This window comes from Sinocyclocheilus grahami, unplaced genomic scaffold (genome assembly GCF_001515645.1).
Source record: "Sinocyclocheilus grahami isolate Dianchi unplaced genomic scaffold, SAMN03320097.WGS_v1.1 scaffold745.1, whole genome shotgun sequence".
NCBI lineage: Eukaryota > Metazoa > Chordata > Actinopteri > Cypriniformes > Cyprinidae > Sinocyclocheilus > Sinocyclocheilus grahami.
In genome coordinates this window covers 199,888-222,909 of record NW_015505924.1, presented here as the reverse complement: position 1 = coordinate 222,909, position 23,022 = coordinate 199,888, and the positions used below count along the sequence as shown (strand labels likewise).

Genomic DNA, 23,022 nt, shown 5'->3' with positions numbered 1-23,022 from the left:
ACTGTATATATATATATATATATATATATATATATATATCTTACATAATTATATTCTATTAAATATTTGTATTATAAATGTCTATTACATACATAATACAAAAACAAGAGTTGATAAAACATAAAACAATACAAATGTTTTATCTATTGTTATATGATCTATAATTATAGCTGTATTTTATTTTTAGTATTCAGGTAATCAGCATTGTTGTTTTAGCTCAGAACAGATCTGAGACTCATTTTTGGGGCTCGACTCACTCGCTGAGGAACTCTGATGTAAACTTTCCACGGTTGTTGGGAATGAAGTTTGTGGAGAATGTGGCAATAACATCCATCAAAGTGGCCATGTCATGGGAAAAGACCAACAACAATTCTGAGTGACTGAACGACACCTACTCAATCTATTAAAATTGCTTTCGGAAGAGTTCCTAGAGCTCTTTTCATTACCGCCATACAATACAGTAAAGCACAGCTGTGAATGACGTTATGAAAATCTCTCTCTCTCACCTGCTTATTTCCTCTGGGATCCTGATAATAAACAGATCAATGTCAAAGCCAATGAGTCCCGTCCGCTGAGGGGTCAAGAGCCGAAAATCTACAATCTGAAGTCGGCTGAAACAACGACTTTTCACCTGCTAAGAGACATGGCTACACACTTCTCATCACATATGTCAATGACCTCAGCTGGAAATTAATAAGAGGAAGGTGACTTTAAATGCTACTCAAGACATTTAGCAAACAAGAAAGGAAAAATGCAACATTTACAGGCATCATTTTACTACTAAGTTCTATTCTCCGGTTAGAATTCATTCTAAGGTTTGCAAGCTTCACAGCAAAAAAAGTACTGCTTTATGTAATAAGCATAAACAAATAAACTGCCTTGTTGTTGACTTTTCCCCCCCCAATTTGGCTCATTGATTCTCGTTCATTTCTTTAAACAATAACACACAAGAGTGCAATGAACCTAAAATGTGGCTCATAAGACACTTAGTTCATGAGTGTGCTTTTAACGGCTGTAAAATAAAATTTTATAAAAAAAATTGTTTATGGTCTAATGACATGTCAGCTACCATGGAAATACAATTAAATGTAATGAAATAAAATAAAGCTGGTCTTAAATAGCTTCTGTTCAGGACTAGATTTTACACTGGATGCCATGTAATGACCAACAAATGTTTTAAATGTGCTTAAACTGTAAATATATTTCAACAGAAAACAGAAAAATTATATTAACATTTTCTATTGTTATTATTATTAGTAGCAGTAGTAGTAGTCGTCGTCAGTGTTGGGTAAGTTACTCAAAAGTAATCCACTACTAATTACTTCTTTAAAATTGTAATTTGATTACATTACTGATTACTGCATTTAAAAAGTAATCAGATTACTAATTACTTTACTTTTTCAATTTATCAAACCTAAAAAATACACTGCACAGTGAAACTCACAGTTCTTTCAGTAATTTAATATTTACTGAAAAATTACATAGGTCTAAGTATCAAAACAGAAACTTAAACGATCACTTGAATGTTTTCCTGACAACAGCAAAAGGTTTTAAAATGTTGTGTCATTTTTGATCGTACAGATAAGAGTAATACACCATTTGAAACCGTAAAGGGTCTACTTTTATTTGCATACACTCATAATAAAAACAAAACCCTGTGCTTTTGTAAAATAAAGAAAATAAACAGGGTGCGCTTTCAGTCGTCTCAGTCTCTGTGAAAATCTTTCTGAAACGCGCCAATAAAATGAACGAATACTTGACACACAGACATGAGAAACATATCTAAAGTTAGCTTGATGTATCTGCTTTTAAATGAAGTCATATCGAAAACAAATATTCTCTGATAAAGTAATCCGATCTCATTCTGATGAGTCTTTATTTTTACTTATATTAGTGTTATTGTGACAAACTTGTACACATTTACTAGTTGAACTTTTCCCAAACTATAATGCCAGACTAAAATATGTGAAATCGAGTGCAACATTTAGAAATATGCAACCTTTCATTGCATCTAAATGTTGTAGGACTCGTCTGCATTTTAACTCGCATTCTCCGGTGATTTATTAAAGGGCATACTGACGCGCAAAACATGATTTTAAAATGCATTTTACTGCATATTTTTTCTTAACACTGCATTTGTAACTTAAGTAACGTCATTTTATTGACATTGTTAACTGTAATCAAATTACATCAATTTAAAATGTAACGCATTACGTTACTGCCTTATCAGGAAAAGTAATTAGAATACAGTAATGTGTTATACCCAACTCTGGTAGTAGAAGTACTAGTAGTATTAGTATTATTAGTAGTAGTATCATTATTTTGTATTGTAATAATATTAAATAATACAAAAAATTATAATAAAATAATAATCTAATAATAGAAATATAATAGAAAACATTTATATTCCTTTTTAAAAAATGATAAGCCTGTTTAATTTACTGCTTAACTATCAGCTGATTATATGAACTGTAAAATAATAAAATAATAAATCGGGTATTATATGTCAAATATTAGCATAATTTGACCAAACTGTGATTAACACTGGACTATTGTTGTGCATATAATTGCAGCCTGTGCCGTGATCTGTTTTCACTCAGTCTGTGGTATTAGTCAAATCCAGCTCAAAAACAGCACAAAGTCACTTTCTCCAGCACAAACACTGAATGTGAACACAGGAGAACGTTCCTCACACGCCAAACTACACAGAGCAGTGATGAGCTCACTTCCATTTGATTCATTTATTACTGATTAATAGGGCTGTGCATCACCAGCAAAGTCACGATACGATGCGTATCAAGATACAGGACTGCACTGAATTTCACCTCAACAGAATTTAGTAAAAACAGCTGTTTATTAAACACTGCATACTATAGGGACATTTCTAACTATTGGCAGAGCAGCAGCTGACCTCTGCATTATGGAGGGCCTCCACATAACTGCACCACAGTACAATAAGGGCCAGATTTACGCATAGGCATTCTAGGCACGTGCCTATGCTCGCTTGTCCAGGGGGGCCCAAACACAATGAAGAGATATATAATATTTTTTGTTATACTATGGGCTATCTACAACAGTAAAAGAACCAAAACCACAGAAGACATTGAGCAAATAAATATAACAAACAATAGGGTTAAAAAATGACAACTAGCCTATTTCCGTGTTTTCCACCTTTTTTTATGTACGGAAATCATGCTTTCTTTCTCCCGTTCTCTCTCTCAGACACACACACACACACACACACACACACATTACAGACACGCATTCGCGCACACACGCAGAGACGTGGACAGAAACATGTTGTCAGCGCTGCCCCGTGAATTTATCAATAAAATAGTTTCACAGCTAAAACGCTAGGTTTTAGGTTCTTGAAGCAGTTCAACTTACAGATTCGCTATTAGTAGATGCTGCTGCTGAACACTGCAGAGAAACGCACAGACGCAGGTATTCACACACACACTTAATCTCTCTCTCTCTCTCTCTCTCTCTCTCTCTCTAATACTAAAAAATTTGTGCATATCAATGGCTCAAGCCTCTTTTATTAGCTCTAAAATGACGTTTTGGAATTTGCAAAGGAAGGTTTATGAGGTGCATAAGAAATTAGTTCAACACACACGAGATTTCAGGACGGAAACGTGACAGATGTCTTGAAATAAATCATCTAAACAATGTCTTGAGGTGTGGATGTGACTCCAGACCGTTAAAATCATTAGAGAAATAATGCACTCCCGAAGTGGTAATGTGGCCACGGCGCCGGAGCTTATTAACGGAATGGTCTTTCTCAGTTCTCAAACAAATGAAGAACTTCAATTGATCTTTACTGACTGAACGCAAGTACTTATTGCGATAGAAAACAACGTAAGGGTTTCCACTGATTACGAAATATTTTTGTTTGCTGGGGTGGTAATCTTATATATTAATAGGGATGGGGGGGGCTAAAAAATTTGTTTTGCCTACGTCACGGATATGAGGTAAATCCGGCCCCAAGTACAATATCGGTAACAGCATATGTTTCATGTTAACGCTGGGCACTCCCCCACCAGGTACAATATTCTGATTGTTTGCATCTTGTTTTTAAGCCCATAAATAATAATGTACTCATTCTAATACATTTATATTGTAATGTAGTCATTCTAATATAATACAATTATCTTAACATTGCTGGTAGGTTATCATTGCTCAAATTAACACACTTTCTACATTTAAAAAATAAAAATTTGAAGAGTTCTAAACTAATGCACTGTCTTCACTGAATCTCACGCACACACACACAGACATTCAGCAACACAAACTTCTCAGCGCTGCCCTGCAATTTTTCAATAAAACAGCTTAATCGCTCAAGAGCTACATTGTCTTTCTCAACAAGGAGCTGGTAACATCATTGTTTCTAAAGCAATTAAAGCCACAGCTCCACTGTTACATACACAGCCTCTCTCTCTCTCTCTCTCTCTCATAAATTAACACTTAAATTCTGAGAATAGAATATTGAAGTGGAGATTGGAGAATGTTCATATATTCTCAGACCACACACCGGCGGGACGTCCTGACCAAACAAACAGCAACAAATCAGCGTCCCTCCTGCCCTATTCATCCCCGTCAGGCTGGAGACGAGGCAGTCGGGACACCCACGCTGAGCAGAACCACAGTAAACGCAGTAAAACACAGCACCGCTCTGATGACCTCTGACCTCTGACCCCTGGGTCACACTGGCGTGACGCTGAACAGCAGCCTTTTATTAGCCGTCTCACTTCCCGTGTCTCCTCCAGGATAACAGCGCAGCGTAAAGATAAAGACGAAGCGGCGCACTTACGCTCAGGTTCCTGTCCCAGATCTGGATGGTCCCGTCCTGGCAGCCGGCGGCGATCAGTTTGCCGTCACGGCTGTAGGAGCAGCAGGTGGGAATCACTCTCTTGCCCTGCTGCGATCGAGGCTTGAACACAGACTTGTGCTTCTTCTCCGAGTTCAAGTCCCACGTCCGCACCGTCCTGAGAACGAGACGAGAACGGATTCAAAAAATTACTAACATTTTAATTAAACAAATACATAACTGTATTTGACATATTTACATTTTATTTTATTTTTTGAAACAAGAAAACAAAAGAGAAAAAAAAGAACAGATTTAAATATTGTAAAGAAAAACATTTTTCATGTTAATTAAAATAAAACAATTATTGTAAATAAAAAACTTTTTTATTTTAAATAAATGTAAATATTGTGAATAAAAATAAATAAATAAAGTACTAATCATCAGATAAACTGTTGTGACACGCTAGTACAGATGTCAACAAGTTAAATTTTCCAAACTAAAAACAAAAAAGAAACTGTATTTATGTGTGTGTATATTATATATATATATATATACAGTGGGTACGGAAAGTATTCAGACCCCCTAAAATTTTAGCACACAGCTAAAATAACGAAGGAGTGGCTTCACAACAACTCTGTGACTGTTCTTGAATGGCCCAGCCAGAGCCCTGACTTAAACCCAATTGAGCATCTCTGGAGAGACCTAAAAATGGCTGTCCACCAACGTTTACCATCCAACCTGACAGAACTGGAGAGGATCTGCAAGGAGGAATGGCAGAGGATCCCCAAATCCAGATGTGAAAAACTTGTTGCATCTTTACACACACACACACACACACATATATATATATATAAGGTTAAATCAACTGTTTAATTTAAAAACAAAACAGATTTGAATATTTATCAATATATATAATATCATATATTATCTTACAAAAATAAAATGCAAATAATGTAATACTGTAAATAAATCAACTGTTTAATTTAAAAACAAAACAGATTTTAATATTTATCAATATATATAATATCATATATTATCTTACAAAAATAAAATGCAAATAATGTAATACTGTAAATAGAAAAAAAAACTATTATTTTACTTTAAATAAAATACAATAATGTAATGATATGTGACACACTAATACAGATGTCAACAAGTTCAACTTTCCAAACAAAAACACATACATCAAAACAAAATCTGACTAGTGTTTAATATGTCAGGCTTTACAGGGTAACATGAAATAATAAAATTAAAAAAATCACTTTTATTACTTTACCATTTAAATTATTTTTTTAATAAAATTAACTAACATACATTTTATTTTATTATTATTTCTTTAATTATTTATTTTATTCTTATAATAAAAATTAAAATATTGTAAATAAAAAATATATATTTTATTTTAAATAAAACACAATTATGCATTGTAAATAAAATAAAATATTAAATAAAAAAATAGTGCTAACCATCAGATAAACAGCTGACACACTAGCACAGACGTCAACAAGTTCAACTTTCCGAACTAACACACTTTACTTTACAGACCGAAAAGGTGCCAAAAAATCCCATCAGTTTCCAACTTTGAAAAACATTAACGCATAATTCAAGATGCTTGCCATCATTTTCACAGTGAAGGTGTCTGGTGTTGTGTTTCTTTGCTGTAGAAACATTCCCGCAGTAAATAATAACTAAAAGTGAAGAAAAGTGGAGAAAATGCAGTTTAAGAGCGGCTGAGAGAAATGAGAGTCCAAGAGAATAATTCATGGGATAATCATTCATTAATCGGATGAGCAGATCTCAAGAGCGCAGCGACATATAGAAGATTGAAGATAATCGGATCAATGTCCCCAGATCAATAAGAAGAGGTGATAGGGTCAATAAGCTTTTACAGAGAGTCTATATACTGAAAGCAACTAAACTTACAGGCTTAAATGGGGAATTAGACCTAGTACCTTTTTTGTAATAAGAATTCAGATCTGGAAGTATTATATTGTTGATCTTGTGTGGTTTTTTAAAAGAAATGTATACTATGTACATACAGACATTGATTTGTGGAGTCTGGTTTATACATATTTAAGTTTATTTATACATGATTATATTGTATTTGATATGCAATCGTCGAAATCCTCTCTACTGTTTGTCCTGTGTAGAACGACCAGGTGATGGTTATTTGACTAATTAATTGCTGCTCAAAATGAACTCAGATTGTGTTTGTAACTCACACCCTGACGAAGGCAAAATAGCCGCAACGAGTAGGTGTGCACTTGTCACCTGTTCTTAAAACTTATAGCCATGATGAAATAAAGGCTTTTTAAAACTTTTTGAATAGGATTCGAGTGCCTTGGAATGCACTTCTTATGCATTCTTTATTTCGAGTAATTAGCGATTAATTCGATTAATTATTCAACACATCCTGTGAAATCGACTGACAGCCCTAATGTATTTATACAATTATATCTAATAACTGAAATATTAAATCGGAAATAAATGGCAAATAAGTGGCACAGATGGCAGCACCTGATCTCATGGAGGAGGAGCAGGTGAGCAATCAGGTCGTCATGGAAACACACGGCTCTCGTTACAAAAGCATCTGAACTCGAGAGATAAACAGCCGTTCCCGTGATGCGCAGCGAGTCTCAAGCATTAACACTGTCGTCTGCAATTAGCACTGACTGCGATTTATGAAGCCGCTTCCCCGAAAACACATCATATATTTATGAACGGACACTGCACATAAATTAATGATGTGCTTACAATGAATTGTGCAGCTCATTGTACAAATATAGGCTTGCTGAATTCATACAATACCAGACAGGAATGGGTCAGGATAAACTTTTGACTAATTAATTGCTGCTCAAAATGAACTCAGATTGTGTTTGTAACTCACACCCTGACGAAGGCAAAATAGCCGCAACGAGTAGGTGTGCACTTGTCACCTGTTCTTAAAACTTATAGCCATGATGAAATAAAGGCTTTTTAAAACTTTTTGAATAGGATTCGAGTGCCTTGGAATGCACTTCTTATGCATTCTTTATTTCGAGTAATTAGCGATTAATTCGATTAATTATTCAACACATCCTGTGAAATCGACTGACAGCCCTAATGTATTTATACAATTATATCTAATAACTGAAATATTAAATCGGAAATAAATGGCAAATAAGTGGCACAGATGGCAGCACCTGATCTCATGGAGGAGGAGCAGGTGAGCAATCAGGTCGTCATGGAAACACACGGCTCTCGTTACAAAAGCATCTGAACTCGAGAGATAAACAGCCGTTCCCGTGATGCGCAGCGAGTCTCAAGCATTAACACTGTCGTCTGCAATTAGCACTGACTGCGATTTATGAAGCCGCTTCCCCGAAAACACATCATATATTTATGAACGGACACTGCACATAAATTAATGATGTGCTTACAATGAATTGTGCAGCTCATTGTACAAATATAGGCTTGCTGAATTCATACAATACCAGACAGGAATGGGTCAGGATAAACTAGTCCCCTTGCCAATTAATTTTTTTTTGTTTCCATATGTCTTGCTATTATAATTTTTTAGAAATGTGGCTATAGCATGCAAAATAAATAAAATAATAATAATAATATAAAGTTATTAAAATATTTAAAAATATAATAATAATAATATTATACATATATTTTATTTGATAACATTTAAATAAATTATAAATAAATATAAAAACTTCAAATAAATACATTTTACCATAATATTGTTTAGTGCCGCTAAGGAATTAAAATTTGTTTTCATGTGTCTTGTCTTTTAAAATATATAAAAAATATTATATTTTATAACATTATTCATAATATATTGTGACACTGACATACACACACAGACATGTTTAAAATAGTTTTAATTTTATTTAAATAATCCTAAATAAATACAATAAAATTAATAATATACAAAATAAAAATTATATAGAATTATACCTCCTGTTTATATATATATATATATTTAGTTATACTGTATACAATAAAAAATAAAATAGATATAAATAAAAAATAAAATGAATAAATATTTATAAATTGTTACTTAAAATATAAAAAAATATGAAAAATAAACTAATAAAATAAATACGTTTCAGAATACATACAACACTAATAAATAAAATGTATAGATAATATAAAAACATTTATAAATACGAAGTACACTGATAAATAAATGATAAAAAACATTTTTTTTTAATTTGTTAAACATCTTAAATATAACTGAACATATTAATAAAAATAGTAAAAGTACTTATTAAAACTACACTAGAAGCTGAATTAAACAGACACACAGCAAATATGCCTAGCACACATTTACACAGACTAACCACTTAAAAACAGCTCAGACTGAACGCAAGCGGCCCCTAACGCTCCTGATGGGGCCCCTTCACAATCAGACGGATCCCACTGCGAGATAGTACACTGGAAAACTTCCCCAGATGGATGGAAATAAAGGACAGAATGAAAGCGTCCCGTGTGTTTAACAGCTCACTGATTATGAAGAGCTGCTCGTGTTTCTCAGGGGCCGAGAGCGGTGTGTACAATAAACGCTGCTTCCATTAATGGGCTTTTAAAGGCTCGGAGCAATTAAACGGGAATGGTCTTAATCGTCAGTGCGCTGTGCTTCAGTGGAGAGTGCACTGAACGACACGCAACACTCACTCTGTGAGGGGCGACCCATTCAGACGTGACCCTGACGCCAATCCATCCTCACGTTCACACACATTACCACATTTCACATCAGAAAACGGGTCACAACTCTGCCAAAGATGCAAAATATCTACTGCGACTCTTCTTCATATGCTCTATATTAGGGCCTTGTTAAAAAATGCGATATTTGATATGCGATACGATATTGCAATTTCAATTATATTTCTTGGAAAAGAAAGAATCACTACAACTTCTGAAAGTGGCCAGCAGTGTTTTAGCAGTACATAAAAAGTAATGTCACAAATCAGAAAATGTCATTTTAACATCAGTGTGAACATGCAAAAAAAAAAAATTAAAATTAAAAAATTAAAAATAACAATGCATATTACTAACCAAAAATTAAGTTTAGATATATTTATGGCAGGAAATGTAAAAAATATCTTCATGGAACATGATCTTTACTTAATATCCTAATGATTTTTGGCATAAAAGAAAAATTAGGAGTTCTGACTGCTCTTTCCGAATATCATTCTTTCCCACATGGATGATGATTCGATTTGCAGTCTTGTGCTTCATTAGAATTTTCCCAAGTTCCTTGTTCAAATCAGAAACTGTTGCTTGAGGAAAGCAGAAAGTTGCTGAATTTCTGCTACTGATGTTTCTGATAATGGAGTCGCCCACTATCAGAGTCCTGGGCTCGGCTGCGCTCTGAGCTGAAAGCCGCTGTCTGCTCGACCTTGAGTGTCTGTTAGTAGAGATGTTAGCTGCTGGCTGATCCGATCCATGTTTAATCACATTTGGGGATTCCTCACCCACATTCATTAATGCTTCAAATCTGTTCTCAAGATGTATAGGGGGTGGTAGAATACCAGTATTCACAAGCCTTGTCATGAATAGCCTTCCTGATAACGTTGGGTGTTCAGACACACTCTCTCTGTTTAAATCTAGATTAAAGACACATCTTTTGCATCGTGAAAAGCGCTATACAAATAAACTTGAATTGAATAAAACATCCAAAAACACCATCTTGGCAGCGCGTCACTCCCGAATAATCGAAAATGGGCAAAGAGGCGGGAGCTGGTTGCTGAAGCCACGCCCACCTAGCGCGACAGCAGTGTCAGGAGCGGCAATCCACCTGTCACTCAAGTGGCCACGCCCTTAATTATGCAGAACTTTAAGGCTTAATATAATTTAAACGGATGAGTTATAAAAAAAATCACCGCCCTCACAGTTGTCATGAAGGGCAAAATTAACTATATAGACCAAAAGCACTTTTTGAACCAGGCTGTAAACACATTTATTTCTGCTGTAAAGTTGGGCGTTTTAACATGGGGAGTCTATGGGACTGAATCTCTTTTGCAGCCAGCCTCTAGCGGCTAGTCGATGAATTACAGTTTAAGTCACTTCCATGTTGGCTTCACGAGAGAGAGCGGGAGGTTGCCGCTCGGGTTCATCCTTCCTATGAACCCAGAAGAACCGATGGTGTCAGTCTGTCAGTGTAATCTACAGAGAGCAGGACGGTAATCACACCAAAGCGCCGCGCCGAGTCCATCTCGACCCCTGCAAGGCCCCTGTTAACCCCAACACAATCACAGGACACATGTGGCCCCCGTTGAGCACTGATATAATGCCCCGCCGGGGATGGCTCACATCTGCAGCTGCTCCTCAAGCTAAACCTCCTCCTCTGAACGCGCCTGAGACATGCGCCGCTGCTTGCCAAGCGACGACTTCCAGAATCTATATTAGCACTGAATAAAACACAGCCATATCTGTAACGCCACGGTTCAGACGCACAGTAAAACCAGCGTGCTTTTATAGGGGAACACAACGAGGGCATGATTTGATGCAGGTTTACACGCATAGAAAATTTCACAGGCCTGTAGTTTGGAGGCTGTGAACACAAACATCGCAAAAAGAAAAACATTGCAAATGCATTTGGCTGAACGTATCGGCATTTATTGCAGCAGCGCGACAAAATACATTACATTATTGCAAATGAGAAAAAACATACAGCATGACTGATTCTTATGAACAAAGAAAAAAGTGGAAAGTGGCTGTGAGTCTGAATCAGCATCTATTGACAAAATTTCTGCCATAAATGCAATTTAATTTAATTTTTTTAAACTTAAAATGCGATCAAAAAGACAGACTCTTGTGAAAGGACTCTTGAACTGGTCAAAAAAGAAAACGGTCTGACAAATGACTCGCTGAATCAGACCATGTTATATGAATAAATGACTCTTATGAACAGATTCTTGAATAAATAAATAAATCCCTTAATCAGAATCAGTTAATGACAAAACTACTGCCAGAATTGTTATTTTAACTGAAGAAAAACTCTGAAATGTGATCAAAACAACTGATTTTTATGAACAGATTCTTGAATTGGTAAAAAAAAAAAAAAAACACAGACTCCCTGAATCTGAATCAGACTCACTTTCTGACTGGAGCGCAATATTTGCGGTTTTAATTCAAGAATTTTTTTTTTTTAATATTTTTGAATTCTTAAATATGTTTTTTTTTTAAATCACAGCAAAAATTGCTATTCTAAAACCCCTAAAATATGTTTGAACGAAGGACTGAGTTTTTCCTGAACTGGTCAAAAAGACCAGTCTTACAAATGACTCACTGAATCAGATTTATTTACTGACTGGATAACTGCCATAAATGTTACTTTATTTAAAAGAAAAACATTTAAATGTGATTTTAAAAAACGATTCTTACATTTAATGTGCTTTCCATGCACATACATTTATAAACTTGTGTACATTTATTTTGATGCGGACATCTTAACGTCTTTGACCCATAAATTAATAAACAAATAATTTGAATCATAAATAAACAAACACATACATACTAAGTAAAATACCAATAAATAATTGAAAAAACATTAATAAATAAAAATAACATCTGAATGAAATTCCAGCCACTAACAAATAAATACAATATAAATATAATTCCAATAAATAATTTGAATCATATTAATACATCCGGATACAATTCCAAAGGTTTGGTTCATATTAATAAATTAATAAATTAATTAATAGAAATAAAATCTGAATTAAAATAATTTGGATCATATGAATACACTTAATACTATTCCAATAAATAACTGAATCCCGTTAATACATAAATAAATAAAAATAATATCTGAATAAAATTCTAATTAATAATTTGAATTATATTAATGCATTAAAAAATCTGGATAAAAAAAAAACTCCAAACGTTTGAGTCAAATAAATAAAAAAACAAAAATTTGAATACAATTCCAATAAATTTGAATCATGTTAATAAATAAAGATAACATTTGCACAATTCCAATGAATACTTTGAATCATATTAATACATACATACATAAAATAATATCTAAATAAAGTTACAATAAATAATTTGAATCAACGTCAATGTGTCAAAACATGTGTTTTTTGGTCTTACTATGGATGATTAATGGTACTTTAGAATAATGTAGATCTTTCTTACTAAACACCACTACTAATAAATATCAGCCTAACATGAATAAAACAATGTTTACTTCCTAATGAATGAATACTGTTTCACATTCACACTCTACAGAAGAAAACATGTCTCCAATGTTGACTTTAAAGTGTTAATGTAGACACGAGTCCAATCGAAGAACAGGAAATGCATCAGAAGGCTTTTATAAAGTCATTCTGAGAGAATAAATAAAGCTGTCTGTAGTGATGAGCACATGCTGCATTATTAAAGCGTGCCATCACAAATATGTTCTGCAGCATTTGTTCACTTGACCTTCACGACGTCCAAGGACACACACTGGCCTCATGGCCTCATGGGATACGAAACACTAATTCAGAGCAGATATCTGGCTCCTTCCTCACATAGTTTGAGGACGGATCACGCATCACAACTGCTTTCTGTCCGTCAGTGACTAAACGGGAAACAAAAGATGATTTGTTTGGAGCTACTGACCACAGACGCGATATGACTGACCGCTAATAATACCTACAAAAACTATTAAATATTGTTTGTGCTAAATGAAATAAAATATAAATAAGTATTAAAGTTGACGTACTAAAATGAGTTATTTTTTAGCTTAATTTATTATATTATTTTTTTTATTAGTTGTGTTTTTTTTTTGTTTTTTTTTGAAAGAGTCGTTTCTTCTCATCAAGGCTGCATTTATTTGATCAAAAGTACATTAGAAGTTTAAAAGAAATATTATTACGATTTAAAAACCGTTTTCTATTGAATATATTTTGAACTATAATTTATTCCTGTCATGCAAAGGTGAATTATCATTAGCGCTCAATTATTAATAATGGCTGTTATTATTATTATCATCATCAATGTCGAAAGCAGTTGTGCTGCTTCAAATTTCTGTGGAAGCTGTGATACATTTTATTTTTCAGGATTCACAGATGAATAAAAGTTCAAGAGAACAGGGTTTGTTTGAAATAGAATTCTTCTGTCACATTATAAAGGTCTTTAATGTGTTCTTAATGAGTAGAAATATCAATTACTAAATATTACTTACCACAATGTATCTCAGTTTCAACAAAAATATTGTGCGGCACGACTGTTTTCAATATTGATGATAATCAGAAACGTTTCTCGAGCAGCAGATCAGCATATTATACTGATTTCTGAAGATCATGTGACACTGAATACTGGAGTAATGATGCTGAAAATCACAGAAATAAATTACATTTGACAACAGATTAACATAGAAAACCATTATTTTAAATTGCAATAATATTTTACAATTTTTTATGTATTTTTGATTAAATAAAAGCAGCCTTGGTGAGCAGTAAGTTATATGCACCCCCCCATAAAAACATAAAAAACACAAAAAAATTACTAAAAAAAAAAAGAAAAAAAAAAAAGAAGTAATATTAATAAATACTACAATAGTATACAAGTGTGTCTGTAGTGTACGCCAAGTGTGCTCGCATGTGGAAGTAATAACTATGAAAATAAAAGACTGAATTCAAGTATTTCTGTTATGGATGTCCAGTTGGCATCTTTCAACAGCAAAACAAGGCATTGACAATGATTGAAGAAAACAATATTTATGTCTGATGCTGAAATGCACTCGCTATGGTACATAACGAACCCAAACCTAATTACAGTTTGTCCTGCAGCGACTGTGGCGTGCCGACACACTACATTAGTGACGCGAGCCGCGCTTCACACACTGATTACAGAGGGACAGTGTGTCTGCGGACGGGCCAAAGGACCAGGTGCAATATTTAGTGTGCGCTGGCCTCTCTGATGTAGTTCATGTACACCTCATTACGCCTCAGTCAACAAACAGCGTCCAGATGCAGCAAACACAGACCATGAGAACTGACAAACACTCCCAAGCATGTGAACAAGCAGAGCAGATACTGAGAGCAAATCAGCCAAAAAGCATCTATAAGATGCATACTGGTTTGTCAATTTCTGACCCTTAGAATTAAAGGGATTATAGCAGCAAATGTACATTTAGTCATTTATTCATTCAGCAGACGCTTTTATCCAATCAGGACAATGGAAGCATTCAAAATCAACAAAAGAGCAATGTGCTATAATAAGTCTCAGTTAGCTTAACGTAGTACATGTAGCAAGTTTTTTTTTTAAATATATAATAAATAAAAAGAAAACAGATAGAATAGAGCAAGCTAGTGTTAGAGGCCTTTTTTGCTTTTTGTTAATTGTATGATAAATAAAAAGAAAACAAGAAGATAGAAAACAAAAAGATTAGAGAAGAAAAGCCGTTATTAAATGAATAGAGTGCAAGTCTAAAAGGGGCTAAAAGTTTTTTTTTAAAGAATAGAACTGCAATGATATAATAAGAGTCTCCACTCATAAATTCATAACATTCAAAGCAAAAACTCAGATAAACAGAATACACAAATAATCATCATCAACCATACTTAATTCTATTCAAATGATTAAATCAGTCCAAAATATGAAAATAGAAAAAGAAATGGCTCCAACAGCGATAGTTCACTCAAAAAGAGCCCTTTTCGCTGGTAAAATGTGAGTTAATGGCTACTGCCACTTTAAGAGTCAAAAAAGCATATACAGACAACACTAAATTAACCCCCGTGGCTCCTGACAATATATTGAGGTCTTATGAAGCGAAGTGAACGGTCTGTGCAAGAAACTGAACGTTATTTACAGCGTTATTACCTGTAATCCAGAGCCTCAGACAAACTGTCTGAAGTGATGTCCGGTTCACAAACGAATCAAATTTGAATCATGTTAATAAATAAAGATAACATTTGCACAATTCCAATGAATACTTTGAATCATATTAATACATACATACATAAAAATAATATCTAAATAAAGTTACAATAAATAATTTGAATCAACGTCAATGTGTCAAAACATGTGTTTTTTGGTCTTACTATGGATGATTAATGGTACTTTAGAATAATGTAGATCTTTCTTACTAAACACCACTACTAATAAATATCAGCCTAACATGAATAAAACAATGTTTACTTCCTAATGAATGAATACTGTTTCACATTCACACTCTACAGAAGAAAACATGTCTCCAATGTTGACTTTAAAGTGTTAATGTAGACACGAGTCCAATCGAAGAACAGGAAATGCATCAGAAGGCTTTTATAAAGTCATTCTGAGAGAATAAATAAAGCTGTCTGTAGTGATGAGCACATGCTGCATTATTAAAGCGTGCCATCACAAATATGTTCTGCAGCATTTGTTCACTTGACCTTCACGACGTCCAAGGACACACACTGGCCTCATGGCCTCATGGGATACGAAACACTAATTCAGAGCAGATATCTGGCTCCTTCCTCACATAGTTTGAGGACGGATCACGCATCACAACTGCTTTCTGTCCGTCAGTGACTAAACGGGAAACAAAAGATGATTTGTTTGGAGCTACTGACCACAGACGCGATATGACTGACCGCTAATAATACCTACAAAAACTATTAAATATTGTTTGTGCTAAATGAAATAAAATATAAATAAGTATTAAAGTTGACGTACTAAAATGAGTTATTTTTTAGCTTAATTTATTATATTATTTTTTTTATTAGTTGTGTTTTTTTTTTGTTTTTTTTTGAAAGAGTCGTTTCTTCTCATCAAGGCTGCATTTATTTGATCAAAAGTACATTAGAAGTTTAAAAGAAATATTATTACGATTTAAAAACCGTTTTCTATTGAATATATTTTGAACTATAATTTATTCCTGTCATGCAAAGGTGAATTATCATTAGCGCTCAATTATTAATAATGGCTGTTATTATTATTATCATCATCAATGTCGAAAGCAGTTGTGCTGCTTCAAATTTCTGTGGAAGCTGTGATACATTTTATTTTTCAGGATTCACAGATGAATAAAAGTTCAAGAGAACAGGGTTTGTTTGAAATAGAATTCTTCTGTCACATTATAAAGGTCTTTAATGTGTTCTTAATGAGTAGAAATATCAATTACTAAATATTACTTACCACAATGTATCTCAGTTTCAACAAAAATATTGTGCGGCACGACTGTTTTCAATATTGATAATAATCAGAAATGTTTCTTGAGCAGCAGATCAGCATATTATACTGATTTCTGAAGATCATGTGACACTGAATACTGGAGTAATGATGCTGAAAATCACAGAAATAAATTACATTTGACAACAGATTAACATAGAAAACCATTATTTTAAATTGCAATAATATTTTACAATTTTTTATGTATTTTTGATTAAATAAAAGCAGCCTTGGTGAGCAGTAAGTTATATGCACCCCCCCATAAAAACATAAAAAACACAAAAAAATTACTAAAAAAAAAAAGAAAAAAAAAAAAGAAGTAATATTAATAAATACTACAATAGTATACAAGTGTGTCTGTAGTGTACGCCAAGTGTGCTCGCATGTGGAAGTAATAACTATGAAAATAAAAGACTGAATTCAAGTATTTCTGTTATGGATGTCCAGTTGGCATCTTTCAACAGCAAAACAAGGCATTGACAATGATTGAAGAAAACAATATTTATGTCTGATGCTGAAATGCACTCGCTATGGTACATAACGAACCCAAACCTAATTACAGTTTGTCCTGCAGCGACTGTGGCGTGCCGACACACTACATTAGTGACGCGAGCCGCGCTTCACACACTGATTACAGAGGGACAGTGTGTCTGCGGACGGGCCAAAGGACCAGGTGCAATATTTAGTGTGCGCTGGCCTCTCTGATGTAGTTCATGTACACCTCATTACGCCTCAGTCAACAAACAGCGTCCAGATGCAGCAAACACAGACCATGAGAACTGACAAACACTCCCAAGCATGTGAACAAGCAGAGCAGATACTGAGAGCAAATCAGCCAAAAAGCATCTATAAGATGCATACTGGTTTGTCAATTTCTGACCCTTAGAATTAAAGGGATTATAGCAGCAAATGTACATTTAGTCATTTATTCATTCAGCAGACGCTTTTATCCAATCAGGACAATGGAAGCATTCAAAATCAACAAAAGAGCAATGTGCTATAATAAGTCTCAGTTAGCTTAACGTAGTACATGTAGCAAGTTTTTTTTTTAAATATATAATAAATAAAAAGAAAACAGATAGAATAGAGCAAGCTAGTGTTAGAGGCCTTTTTTGCTTTTTGTTAATTGTATGATAAATAAAAAGAAAACAAGAAGATAGAAAACAAAAAGATTAGAGAAGAAAAGCCGTTATTAAATGAATAGAGTGCAAGTCTAAAAGGGGCTAAAAGTTTTTTTTTAAAGAATAGAACTGCAATGATATAATAAGAGTCTCCACTCATAAATTCATAACATTCAAAGCAAAAACTCAGATAAACAGAATACACAAATAATCATCATCAACCATACTTAATTCTATTCAAATGATTAAATCAGTCCAAAATATGAAAATAGAAAAAGAAATGGCTCCAACAGCGATAGTTCACTCAAAAAGAGCCCTTTTCGCTGGTAAAATGTGAGTTAATGGCTACTGCCACTTTAAGAGTCAAAAAAGCATATACAGACAACACTAAATTAACCCCCGTGGCTCCTGACAATATATTGAGGTCTTATGAAGCGAAGTGAACGGTCTGTGCAAGAAACTGAACGTTATTTACAGCGTTATTACCTGTAATCCAGAGCCTCAGACAAACTGTCTGAAGTGATGTCCGGTTCACAAACGAATCATTCTTTTGAACCGGTTCTTTTTGGTGAACTATTTGAACCAGTTCACCAAATCGGACTGAAGCGTCTGAATCAGTTCACTTCTCCAGCAGCACAGATCTACTAGTTACTCGCTTTCAGACGCCTGACAGTCACTCCGACTGGAAATGAGCCAAAATAGCGGCGTATCTGATCCTGTGACGAATGAATCATTCAGTTCTCCAGTTCCTCCAGCAGTCACTGAACTGAGGAAACAGTTCAACTCGAACCAATAAGCCATTGATATGCGCATGTGTGAACTGAGAGCTTGAATGAAGCAGAGAAGTGAACGTTTTTATGGCTTCTCATGGTTTATGTAAAAATGTGAGCTAAAGAAGACTTGTTTATTCACTTTGTACGCTCTAGAGATGTAAAATAGCCACATTTCACATCGAGTGCTTTAATAATATAATTGCATATACGTAACGTCATCGAGTAATTATGTGAACAAACTGGTGAATCGTTTATTTGAACCAGTTGATTGAAGTGAACTGTCTGAAGGAAAAGAATCAGGTTTCCCAGTGTGTCAGGCTCTGGATTACAGGTAATAATGTAATAAATAACGTTCAGTTTCTTGCACAGACCGTTCACTTCGCTTCATAAGACCTCAATATATTGTCAGGAGCCACGGGGATTAATTTTGTGTTTAATCATATGCTTTTTTGACTCTAAAAGTGCCGGCAGCCATTGACTTGCATTCTACGAATCACCACGGACCACAGTTTTAGCTAAAAATCACTGTTCTACTTGAGAAAACCTTTTCTTATAATATACATTTTTAGTATTAATCAATGCATGCTGATGAATAGTTTTTCTGTTATCATAGTTTATAGGTATGTGGTAACAAAAGTGGTTAACATTCAACCCGTTTTTTTCCCCATCAGCATTATTTGTGATTTGAATTTTGTGAACGGGAGTTCCTCTTTTGCTGCGTTATATAAACAGGGCTTCGGACGCTTTCGTTTTCGCAATCTTGGCATCACGTTTCACAAAAAAAGAGAATTGTCTGTTGTGTTTACATCGATACACCTATCACTTTTTAAGACTAAAACACATGCTTGAAAGGTGGATTCATTGCTATTCTTAATTGAAAAGCACAACAACAATAGTAGGCTACAATCACAAACTAGTTTATATAACGTTTATTAACAAATGATTCATTAATTTTTGTCACAGACCTTATTGGACCCCTCTCAAAAGACATCGTATCGACTCCTCCTTTAGTCCCTTCTGTGATAAATGTCCTGACCAACAACTCGGATCCTTTTTTCATATGATGTGGGAATGAGGTGTGTATTATCTTATCAATAATGATTGAATATCCTATACCAGTGAACCCCTCTATATTATTACTGAGCGACGATGCTCTGTTGAATTTCTCTAAGCTACAAAAAACTGTTTAACATCTGCAAAAAAATCTGTTGGCGCAACACTGGCTTCCTCCACACAGGCTACGTTCACACTGTTAAAAGTTACTTGAATCATGTTGTAGTTACAAGTTGACTAGTTAAAAATCGTAAAAAAAATCAAGAATCGGTCAAACACTCTGGAAAAATCGAGATTTAAATTTTTTGCCAAATCGCCCAGCCCTACTTTAAGATTTCTACATGCAAATGTGTCTTTAAAGTTACCTTGGTATTGGCCATGTCCACAATATACTGATCTCCTTTGATGCATTCGAGGACCTGGAATCCGTCGCGGTCCAGGACTTTGGCCTGCGAGTTTCCCGCCACCACCAGAATGACGTCACCGGTGACGCTGTACTGCAGAGACCTGATCTGATGACTGCAATGACACACACACGATATTATATATGATATATGATCGATATAAAAGAGACCACATCACAGTTTTGTTATTACAGGGATTGGTCAGATAGATGTTTTTTTAAATAATTTAATAGCCAACTTAAATATTATTTTTTTATTAAAACAATTTAAAAAAACAGCATTTATTGTAAAAGTAGTATAGCAATTATTATTAAATATTTAAAAGCATACTTTTTTATTTTACTTTATACTATAATGTATTAATGCCTTCATTTTAACTACATAAAATCATAGACTGCACCAACACAAAATTAATCGATACAAGTATATATTTTTAAGTATAAATATTTTATATATAAATAATTAATACAAATATTTAAATTATAATTAAATATAAAGTTGGTTTATATATATAATTTCACCCCAAATTAAGAATAAATCTAAATTTTATTTTGCTTAATAGAAAATATTAATGGTAATAATAAGGCTGTATTTTCTTCAAATAGACAGACTGGTTAATACTTAAATAATATTTTATTGTATTACTTTGGTGTGATATATATATATATATATACGGTGTGATAATATATTCCTACAATAATTTAAAATATTCATTAAAAAATTATTTAATTTTGACAATGTGCTTAATTTTCATAAAAATAATTTCAAATATATTAATGGTCTTAAAAAGACAGTAATTTTTTCTTCCGGGAAGGCACTTTCTGTAGGTCCAAACCTGGTCATGAGCATCAATAATCAAAGACGGAAATCAACTGGGAGAATCTCATTAAACCTATCAAGATCATGTCCAAAATAATGCTTAAAAATGTCATAGTTCATCCGACATTTTACTTTTCCTTCATTCTCATCACTTTAATGCAATTACCTTTTATTTAAATAAATTAAAAGCTGCACTACAAACACTACCATGATGCATAAATACAATTTAAATAATATATCAGTGTTTTTGCATTCCAGCAACGGTGAGAACGTGCTTCTCTGTCATTAAAACAACAAAAGCATAAAGTATTTTAAAAAGTCTCAATTTTCTTGGTTTCGTTCTTCATGTTCTGGTGTGTAATGTGACCCAGCAGCCGTGTTCAAGCACATAAGCTGTGCTAATGCAGAACAAGCACAAGATAACACAGCATGATCTGTGCAAACGGAGTCCAGTTGGAAGCGATTCATCATCTCTGTTTGAGAGTGAATTGAGCACAAATAGAGTCAGATTGAGCGCTGCTGTCCTGGAGAGGCTGTAAACGGTGTCAATGACTCTGAGAGAGCGCAGAGAAGAAGAAAACACGGTCATCAGAGGCAGAGGTCCGCTGTAAACCCTCTGCGGGTCACCGGCTTTATGGGCTCCACATGGGCCGCGTGTTTTCTTTGGCCGCTCTGCTCGCCGTCTGCTGGTAAAAAGATGCCACCGTACCTGTGCTGATGAACTCGTTAATGTGCCGTGGAGGTTTAGTAAATCACACTCGGGCTCAGCCAATTAGAGTTCAATATCTCGAGACAATTGGGTTCCACTTTCAGGAGGATTTCAAGGAAAAACAAAAGACAAGAACAAAAATACCCAGCATCTGGCTGCATTTAGCTGATTCGACAGAGATCTAAAATAGGCTTTGTATGGAAATTGTGAGTTCTATTATATTTTTGCAATAAATTTATGGATTATCTGGGGATAAAATGTGCTTTAATTATAATTAATAACAAGAAAATGTAAAATGCAAATAATATATATATATATATATAGCAAGAGTTTTAAATGTAAAATATAATTTTATAATTTTATTCTCTTCAGATTTTCATTACTGTAAAACCTTATAAATGCTACAAATGCTTATCTACATAAGCATAAAATAAATGTATCAAATATTACCATAATGTTTATTTTAATAATAAATAATAAATAATTTTGATAATATTATATTGTAATATATGTTTTTGTAATTAATTATAATTATTAATGACAAAATGCAAAAAAAACTTTCTCTTTTTCTGCATGTAAAATATTTTTATTTTATAATAGAAATCTCTGTAAAGTTATTTTAATTCCTTTATTCCTTTAATTAATTTATTAATTATAAACACTACATATGTTTATCTACATCAGCATAAATTAAAGGCACCAAATATTACCATAATGTTTATTTTTTATTATACAATTTAAATAATAAAAACACTGTAATATTTTTTACATTATTTAAATTAAATTAATGGGAATTAGGGGATAAAATGTGCTTAATTATAATAAACAACAAGAAAATGTAAAATGCAAAAAAAAAAAAAAAAATATATATATATATATATATATATCGCAATGGTTTTAAAAATAGGATTCAACAGGAATCGAGAAATGATTATGCATCGATTCTGAGATTTTCTGAATGCATCGTGATTGTCTCTGGAATCGATTCTGAGCTTAGTTTGTAACAGCAGATGGCGCTGCGTGCTTTAGAAACAGCCGTATTCTGCTTGCTTCCAGTTCCTTAAACACGCTTCGTGAGCGTTTGAGTGTGCGGTTAAAAACTAGCTGTGACGAGAGGGGCGGGGCCGAGAGCCGTGGGAACGGAGCGAGGCCGGTGGAGTAATTGCGAATGCGCGACACCTGCACCACTCACCGGTCT

At 33.9% G+C, this 23,022-nt stretch overlaps 1 protein-coding gene across 1 annotated transcript in view; it reads right to left on the bottom strand.

Moving 5' to 3' along the window:
* Positions 1–23,022, bottom strand: part of LOC107560824 (WD repeat-containing protein 70-like) — a 77,333-nt gene that overhangs the window by 39,360 nt on the left and 14,951 nt on the right. The window contains exons 8-10 of the mRNA XM_016245092.1: positions 20,258–20,411; positions 11,155–11,351; positions 4,811–4,985 (exon numbers count right to left, since the gene is read on the bottom strand). Of these exons, the coding sequence (XP_016100578.1) occupies positions 4,811–4,985; positions 11,155–11,351; positions 20,258–20,411 (526 nt within the window). The remainder of the gene's footprint in view (positions 1–4,810; positions 4,986–11,154; positions 11,352–20,257; positions 20,412–23,022) is intronic.